Genomic DNA, 8641 nt, shown 5'->3' on the forward strand with positions numbered 1-8641 from the left:
AAGCAACTTAGCACCACCACAGGCCACCACTGCTGCTTAACAAGCGTTCAGGCAGGGTAGGGACTAACCTTCAATGCTGGCTGCTGAAAGCTCTGGATAGGCCAACTCTGCCCAGCGCTGTTCAAATGGACCAACTAGCCTTCATAGGCCAACAAAGCTAAGAGCAAGGAAACCTGGGAAGGTGTGGAACAACATAGGAACACACAAAAATTGCATGCATTTATACTTGCAAGGACCATTCAAGGTTTACCAACTAAAGCCAAGCTTTATAGAAATGGACATTTCTTTTGGTTTTGTTCTTTGCTTTGAGATTCTGGCTATGGAGACTAAATTGGCCTGGAATTCACTGGGTACCTGAGGCTGGGTTTAACTTGCAACTCAACTGCCTCAGCCTCCTGAATGCTGGGATTATAGGTGTGAGCATCACCACACCTCATGAAATGAATATTTCATTAGTAGCTCAAGAGAGAGGGACCCAGTGGGGAGGGGTGCGGGGAGAGGGAGAGACAGAGAAAAAAGGGAGAGAGGTAGGGAAGAAGGCAAGAAGGGGTTGAAACTATGTCTAAAACTGTTACAAGTTTGGCTCCTTTGACTGCGATGAGTCACAAGGTTGGTCCGCTCTTTGAGCTGATGAGTCAGACCTGCCGGAGTATGCCACACTACTGGTTAGAATTTGCTACAGCAAAGTTCAGAATACTTTCGAAATAACTGAGCTGTCACCTTTAGTAGGAAATGAACTGTATGAACTATCCACTTCAGGAGAAAACTAGTAGAAGACAGTGACATAATTACAGCTTTGAAACTCCCCAAGAGTCATTTCCTGTTTCTTCCTGTACACTGGTTGAACAGTCATTTTTTGTTTCAGTTGCTTTGGAAGCACAGGATGTGTGGTCTTACTGGAGGAAGGGGATGTGTTCGCTCACGTTATGATAAATGACTGGCAGGGCTTGAGAGGATGCAACATGAACACACTGTTTTTTCTAAGTTTCCATTTCCGGAGCCTTAACTACACATCAAATGCTTCAGGTGAATGCCCTCACAGGGTGCAAGCTACACTCCCCACTACTGTCTGTGAAGCAGTTCATCAAGGGGAAAGAGGGTGGACTTCACTGTCTGAACTGTCCTCAGGTACTGACTCACTCTGTAGGGAAGGCTGCGGTTCCAGGTCATCCACCCCATGTGAGTCACCTAGCGATGGCCTTTCCTTCTGGCTGGTGAAAGGATTTCCAACAGGTCTTTTAGGAATATACAAGGCAGGATACGTTTCTGAAAAGACTCACAGGTCATGTTAGCAAGCTTTCTGTCACTGTGATAAGAGACAGACAAGGAAGAGAGGGCCTGTTTTGGCAAATAGATTTAGAGGTTTCAGTCCATGGTCCCAATCTATTGGTCCCTTTGTTTTTGGGACAACAATGAAATGCGACATCATGAAAGAAGCACATGGCAGGGAAAACCTGAAAAGCAAAAGACAGAGAGAGGTGTGGATAGAGGTTCTGCCAGGCCACAGCCCCCCAATGGCCTAACTTCCTTCCCCTAGGTCCCACTTACTAAAAATTCCACCAGCTCCCAGTAGCACCACCAGACAGCATCTAAGCCTTCAACATCATAGCCTTTAGGGGACATTTAAGAGTCAAACCATAATAGCCAATGAGTTTATTATTCAGAGAGATGTGTGTGTGTGTGTGTGTGTGTGTGTGTGTGTGTGTAATTCTGGACAGTTGCAATGTTATGCTCATGCTCTTCCTCCTTTAATACAGATTTGACTCAAAATTTATGAATATTAGGAATTATTTGGTGTTCTTTTCTTTAGTTGCTATAACATCTGAGTTCTCTATATAATCTTATTTGGATTGGAATCGCTTTCTCTTATTTATTTATTTTTCTGTTGGACCACAGGGGTTGGCTTCTTTTCTGTCCCCCAAAACAAACTCACTAGATAGGAGCTAGTCAAAGGGCTGTGGTCAGAGTAAGGTGGTCCTCCCTGGGGGGTGGTTTCCTGGTAGAAATGGCTCACTCATGGATAGCAGGACAGCTACTGACACTCCTGTCCATTCATGCTGGTCCAAGTGGCAATGTGGATGACATGTATCAGCTACACATAGGTATTGTTGTCTAATCTTAAGAGACACTAATGCACCAGCCAAAGGGAGAAAGTAGTAAGCAAAAAAAATCATCAAAATGATAGTACTATAAATAACTTTTTAAAAATCTTTGTTGAATACAGAGCCAAACATGTGAGTCCACACATATATTTCCAGTTCTCAGGAAGCAAAGAAAGGCGGGAGGATCATGTGTTTGAGGCCAGCGAGGATCATGTAACAAGATCTTGCTTCCAAAAAAAAAGAGCACAAAGCTTATATTTTAAAATCTTTTGAGATTTAGATACCAATGGAGAGTATAAGAAAAAGTGATACTACTTCTCTTTATTGAACCAAGTCTCTCTTCTGCATTCAACACAAAAAAGGAGATTTTATAGACATCTTTTTTTAAGCAGGGTTCTCTTTAAATCAAAGCTTTATTCTTTCAAAAGACCCAAGACTCAAGAGAAAACTGTCTTCAAGCTAATTCAATGGAGACAATCTCTCATGCTGTAGCAAAACATGGAAAGTTCAATCTAAATTTTATCAGCATTTTGAATGCTAAGTGTTTCACCAAAACATAAGCAAGAATCATATTAAAATCCCCAATTATTTTTTGAGACAGCATCTCTCACTATGTGGACTAGGTCAACTTTGAATTCACAATCTCCCTGCTTCAATTTCCTGAGTGCTAGATTTACAGGCATGTGCCTGCCATGCCTGACTGAATTTCTAAAAATGAAAATTCATACCTCAAATGTCATTTTCTTCTTCATAGATAATGGTCAGCATTAACACCAGCCAAGCTCTTTAGAACCTTGGTGCTATAGGCATGCAGTGTGGGTGTAAGGAGAATGAGGCCTTCAAAAGATCCACAGGGCAGTCATCTCAATAGATACTTTATTTGAAATGGAATGCATTTTGAAAATATGAAAAATAAATCACATCTCTCCAAAATCATTTAAGAGACCTATTTACACAAATTCTGACCATGCTACAATCATCTGTAAAGCATTTTGTACATGGTGATACATATTGTGAAACTTGAAGTAGAGGCTGACCACAGGATGTTAATAGACAATAGTTTGATCTTTCTGCAAAGACCCTCTTCCCACTCATCCAGATTCAGAGTACTGGGGAGCAGACTCCCCTCCCCTCTATGGAGATGTTTCTGATGACTTCAACAAGAATTCCTTTTGAGACGGACCGGACCGAAGGGTTATCAAACCCAGGGCCTCACACAGGCTGGGCAAGAACTCCACCACTCAGCTATCCCCCCAGCCCAAAGCATTTCCGTCTCCTGTCAACAAAGTCAAAGGTGACTGTGTTACTGGATTTTATATAAATCTGGATTGGCATAAAATACTACAGATTAAGTGTCAGACTTCAAAACTGGGTCAAGAAATAGAAAATAGTCTTTTTTTTAAACCCCACTCAACGCACTTCCACAATTAAGATGTATTAGGTTGCTTTTTAAATAAGAATATTTCTCTTGAGAGAATCACATGGCTTCCATAGCATGATCTACCAAATCCAAATTTCAATGTTATTCTGTGGACAGTGTTTCTTGGTAAAACAAGAACACATTCTTTGATACAACAAACAAAACATACTCACAGGCCCATCCTTGTTCAATGAAGCTCTTTGGAAGATCTTTAGAATTAGTATATGTTCACCAGATCCTAAATCCCTTTTCTGAGTCTGCTCCCTCAATGATTAACACCTGCAGTCAAATTAAACCATTTCATGTTCCCTGTGGACACAAACAGGGATGTTTGAACTCACACACTAACAGCAAACTTGTGTCAGATTGAAAATGAGGCGAAATGGGGTGTTTGATATATGAGAGTACATTAAGCCAGATTTCCTAAGTGTTTACATGCAAGAGAAATTCTTTTGAGCAATGTGTAAGATTTTTTTTAAGCCATCAGTGGGAAAAATGTGAGTTATAAAATGAGGAAGTTGGCTTAATTCATACGATGATCAGAGAATTCCAGCTTGCTGGAATGCTCATTTTAAAATGGTTCCTTCACAGACATTTACTATCTGACCTCGGGCATAAGCAGATCTAACTGGATTTCTGCTAAGAAAACAAGTTTAAAGAACTTCATGATGCTTAGCCTGTCCCAGAATTAGTTGTTCTCAGGAAACATGAAAGCCTAAAAGGAAATACTCATTGAGGAAGAGAAAGAAACATTTTTTTCTTCCTTTCATTCATCCTAACAAATAGTTATTGAGCAGACTGTGTAGGAGGCAGGGCACTAACACAAGTTCAAGGATGAAAGTTCACTTTCCAGATGGATGAGTATTCCTTTTAACTTTTCAACCTTTTACAGTCTATGTTTGTTTGTTTGTTTAAGGGGTAGGTTTTCTCTTGGGACTTGCCCTTTTGTTTCTTTTCTGGGGTTAAAATTCTTTCATCTTGTTTCTTGAAGCTGACTTTGTCAGTTCAGGGGGTTTGTATCTTTTTTTTTTTTAAATAGGTAGAGCCAGCAAGATACTACAGATGTGTATTTGTATTTTGTTTTATTAGTTTTTTTAAGCATGTATGGTCATTTGCTCTGGAAAATGATTACGTTATAGTAATTTCAAAGTGTCAAAATAACAAAAACCACCCTACTCTTTTCTATTTGAAGTTTCAAATTTGGCAGTTTAAAGGAGGTTTAGACTAGAAAGACAGGTCAATTCAACATAAATGTTACAGCAGAACAAAAACTACGGACAAAGTAAAAAAAAAAAAGATTCTGATTGCCCTGTTAAGAGCCATGACTGCCAGCATTTAAAAGGGCGTCTGGGTATATCTATATACTTGTATATCTATATACTTATCTCTCTCTATATAGATATATTTCAAATTATTTGCTATGGGTTTTATGTTTATACAGCACAAGAATTCAGAATTAAAAAAATCCTCCGTTTGGAAAGAATTGGGAATTAGAATAATAGCATGTATTAAAACTAAAATAGTATGGAACACTCACTGAAAGAGAGCAAAAGTTCTAAGGAAGTCAAGGCAAACTTAACAAAGGATTTTTCAAACTGACTCTCCAAGCTGTCATATACAAATACTAGATTTTTACATCTTGGCAGCCTATTTTTACAACTGCAATGTAAACAGTTCCCAGAAGCAGAAGTCCACTTTACAGCTTCTGCTTACATTTTAGTACTCCCCTGCAAAGTTTTGGATGCATTATGATCTCGAAATTGAATCTCTCAAAGTTCATTAATACTTCTTTCTATATGGGAGAATAAAGACATTTCCAGCAGGAAATTCTATTTTCATTTCTTGACCACATAACCTAACAATGGTCTACTAGTGATTGGTTCAATTTGGATACTGGAAAAATACTGACCAAGACCCTGTGAAAAAGATAATGGGAAACAGAAACCCATTAGAAAAGCCATGCAGATAGGAAGTGATTTGTAGCCCCAGGAGGATTGGGTATCATTTGTGGTTCCATATACAGTTAAAGTAGCATCTGTCCTTGTGGATTTGACCATCCCTTTGATTTAACACAGAAGAGGGTTTGTTCTACCTTTAAAAGCACATCCTTTTTCCTCCCCCGCCCTTCAGACGCCTAAACAAGTGGCTGCTAAAAACAAGACTGGGGTTGTTTTCTTACTGAAAATCCAGTGTTTATCCAGTCCTTCCTTTTACAATTGGACTTTAGCAATCTAAGTAAAACATACAACCCTCAAATTTCTCAGAGCAATAAAGAGAAAAAAAACGTTGGTTTCTCTATGCAACATTATTTTCAGTATAAAGACAAAAGTTATAACGCTTAGTTTTCAGAAATAGCTACAAACTGTATGCTGAATCAACGACGAGACTTATTAGTGTGTTTCTAGGACAAAGTAAAAAGGATCAGAAAATGGTGTTCAAGTCTAGTGTGCAAAAATCTTGGTTAAAGGGAAGTCTTGATAGGCAAATACTTGATTAAATTAAATGATCCCCTTCATTTCTGAACTGAGATACTTATGCATTTATATTTATGATCAATGAAAAACAGTCCCTTGGGAGAGAGGTGCTAGGGATTGAACTCAGGGTCTGCAACACACAGGTGATATACCAGCCCTACCACATAATCCAAGTATAATCATCCTGCTATCTATCAGTTGGGTTATGTTTCAAAATACTTTGAAATCAAGTCTCATTAATACTGGTTTCCTTTAAGAAAAACATTATCTTGAATGCTACATTTCCATAATTGTACAATTCTGAGTTTTTAAAAACTTCTCTATACACTTATCCATATATCTAAAAAAAAAACTATAAAAAAAGTATCACCACCTGGTTTAACAATGAAAGCACCAGGTCTTCTGAAAAATGCGCTAGGAATATTGAATGGAGTCTTAATGTTTTCCTCACCACCACCCCTTTCTCTTGTTTCTTTTTGCAAAACTGGAACTTATTCTGGTTTCTGAAAAGAAAGTTTGTGTGCGTGTGTGTGTGTGTGTGCGTGTGCGTGTGTTTTAAAAATGCCCTACATTCAGAAATGTCTTAGAACAGGTCTTTAAAAAAACTAATAAATAATCATAAACCAAAACATACATTTAAATAAAATTACAGTACACCGTCGCTCCTAGAAGGTCCACTACGTTCGTACGAATATCCTTTCAGAGGTTCATAAATAAAGTCTTCTTGACTCCAACATCCTTTCCCGTCCTGTGATGAAGAATGTGCAGACATCTAAGGAATCGGTCACGTGACATCCAAACATCTCGATCAAGGTGGGACGGGGAGACAGTTTTACAAGATTTTTTGTATTTGTTGTTGGGGTTTTTTGTTGTTGGGGTTTGGTTGTTGCTTTGTTGTTGTTTTTTATCCAAGGGAAGACCATCGAATGCTATCGCCCCACTTCCTCAAGTCCTCCAAACCTGGAAGAAAACAAAACAAAAAAAGACACCGGATAAAGTAGGTGGCTCAGAATCCTGCAAGACCCGTTTTCTCCTTGGGTCAGTCTAGAGGGTAAAAGCTGACCACAAAGGCGGGCTGTTTTCCCCAGCGCCTAGGCACAGTCAGGGCTCAGAACCAGGACAGCTGAGGACGGGTGTGGAAGGGGGTGCACCTCTGCTTGGATGGGACATTCGGCCTCCAGGCCTGCCCAGAGTCCCCCAACCCCGGCCTCGAAGCCCGGCCTCTCCCCGCGGTCTTCTTTCCACCCCTTAAGAAACTTGGCACGGCTTCTCGGTTCTCTAGCCCCGGGTGGCCCCGCAGGAAGCGGCCTGCTCTCCTCCCCGTCCCACCCGCGCGCTCTCCTGCTCTCCCAAGTTGCCGGCACCTTGCTTACCGCGTCTGGCCCGGGTGCTGCCGCCTTCAGGCGGAGTTGGAGGTGCTGCGGAGCAGCCGGTGGCCATGCGGCTGCGAGAGCGGTGGCGGCTGGTGCTGGTGCTGTAGTTGGTGCGGGTGGGGGTGCGGGTGCGGGTGCGGGTGGGGGTGCACGTGTGGATGAGGATGTAAGTAAGGGTGGAGTGACTGAGGCTGAGGCTTGGGTTGGGGTTGAGGCTGAGACTGGGGTTGGGGTGGAGGCTGGATCTGGGGGACCGGGGGTGGAGGCTGCTGCTGCTGCTGCTGCTGCTGCTGCTGGACCAGGTGCTGCTGCTTCTGCCGCGTGGACTTGACGGCCAGGATGGCCTGACGGTTCTTGTACTGTACCATCTGCAGCGTGATCTCGGCGTTCCAGCCCTGGTCCTGGGGGCACCGAAAGTCGATCTCCTTGCCCTCCGCCATCACCACCGTGAAGTACATGTATTTGCCCTTGCGCTCCACGCAGTCCACGGTCTTCATGTTAGAAAAGTGCAATTCCTTAAGCTTGGCCGGCGGCTCCAGGCCGGCGACCGCGGGGCCACTGGGTTGGGACGGGTCGGCCGCCCCCTGCCCCGGCGGCGGCGGTGGCTGCGGCTGCTGCTGCTGCTGCTTGGGCGGGATGAGCAGCAGCCCCTCCTCGGTGAGGATGCAGCACTTCTTCTTCCAGAGCTGCAGCAGCCCGTCGCTGCGCTTCTCCAGCACGCCCTCCTTCAGCGCTTTGCACCCGCTGCTCTCCAGCATCCTCCCGGCATAAGCGGGTTCTCCGCTGCTCGGCTCGGCCTCTCCGCTTCCAGCGGCCCGGGCTGGGGGCAGCAGCAGCAGCCGCGCGCCGTCCTCGCCCCAGCGGCTCCCGCGGCCGCCGGTCCGGAGCGCGCAGAGGAGGCTCAGGCGCAGGAAGCAGAGCGGCGGCGGCGGCTCGGGGTCCCGGCACAGGGACAGCCGCGTCCTGATGCGCCTCCAGGTCCCGGGGCCGCGAGCTGCCCGGCCTCGGCCGTCCTCTGGCGAGCGCTCACTGAAGGGCACTGGCCGGGCCCCCTCGCGGCGCTTTTGAACGGGCCATCCTCCCCACCCCCGAGTGACACCCAGCGGAAAAGGCGGCTCCTGGCGGCCGCGCCGCGGGGGAAAGCCCAGCTCCGAGAGGCGCTCGGCGGCTGGCGCACGCCTCATTAACTTGGGGCCTTCCCGAAGCCGGCTGCGAGCACGCCCCCGCCCCTGGCTCCGCCCCTCGCCGCCCACGGGCTTCCGCACCGCTCCG

The 8641-nt window shown here is 44.5% G+C and overlaps 1 protein-coding gene across 1 annotated transcript; it reads right to left on the reverse strand.

Moving 5' to 3' along the window:
• Positions 1-2961: 2961 nt before the first annotated feature.
• Positions 2962-8553, reverse strand: Phlda1 (pleckstrin homology-like domain, family A, member 1). Its single transcript, XM_013023002.1, has 2 exons — positions 7370-8553; positions 2962-6956 (listed from the first exon to the last, which is right to left on the reverse strand). Exon 1 carries the CDS (start codon positions 8551-8553, stop codon positions 7396-7398), a length of 1158 nt encoding a protein of 385 aa, XP_012878456.1. The 3' UTR covers positions 2962-6956; positions 7370-7395.
• Between the last annotated feature and the right edge of the window lie 88 nt (positions 8554-8641).

Source organism: Dipodomys ordii, unplaced genomic scaffold, assembly GCF_000151885.1.
Source record: "Dipodomys ordii isolate 6190 unplaced genomic scaffold, Dord_2.0 Scaffold3, whole genome shotgun sequence".
NCBI lineage: Eukaryota > Metazoa > Chordata > Mammalia > Rodentia > Heteromyidae > Dipodomys > Dipodomys ordii.

What these genes read in the sequence shown, in the direction of transcription:
- Phlda1 (XM_013023002.1), bottom strand. Translation starts at nt 8,553, where the DNA reads ATGAGGCGTGCGCCAGCCGCCGAGCGCCTCTCGGAGCTGGGCTTTCCC.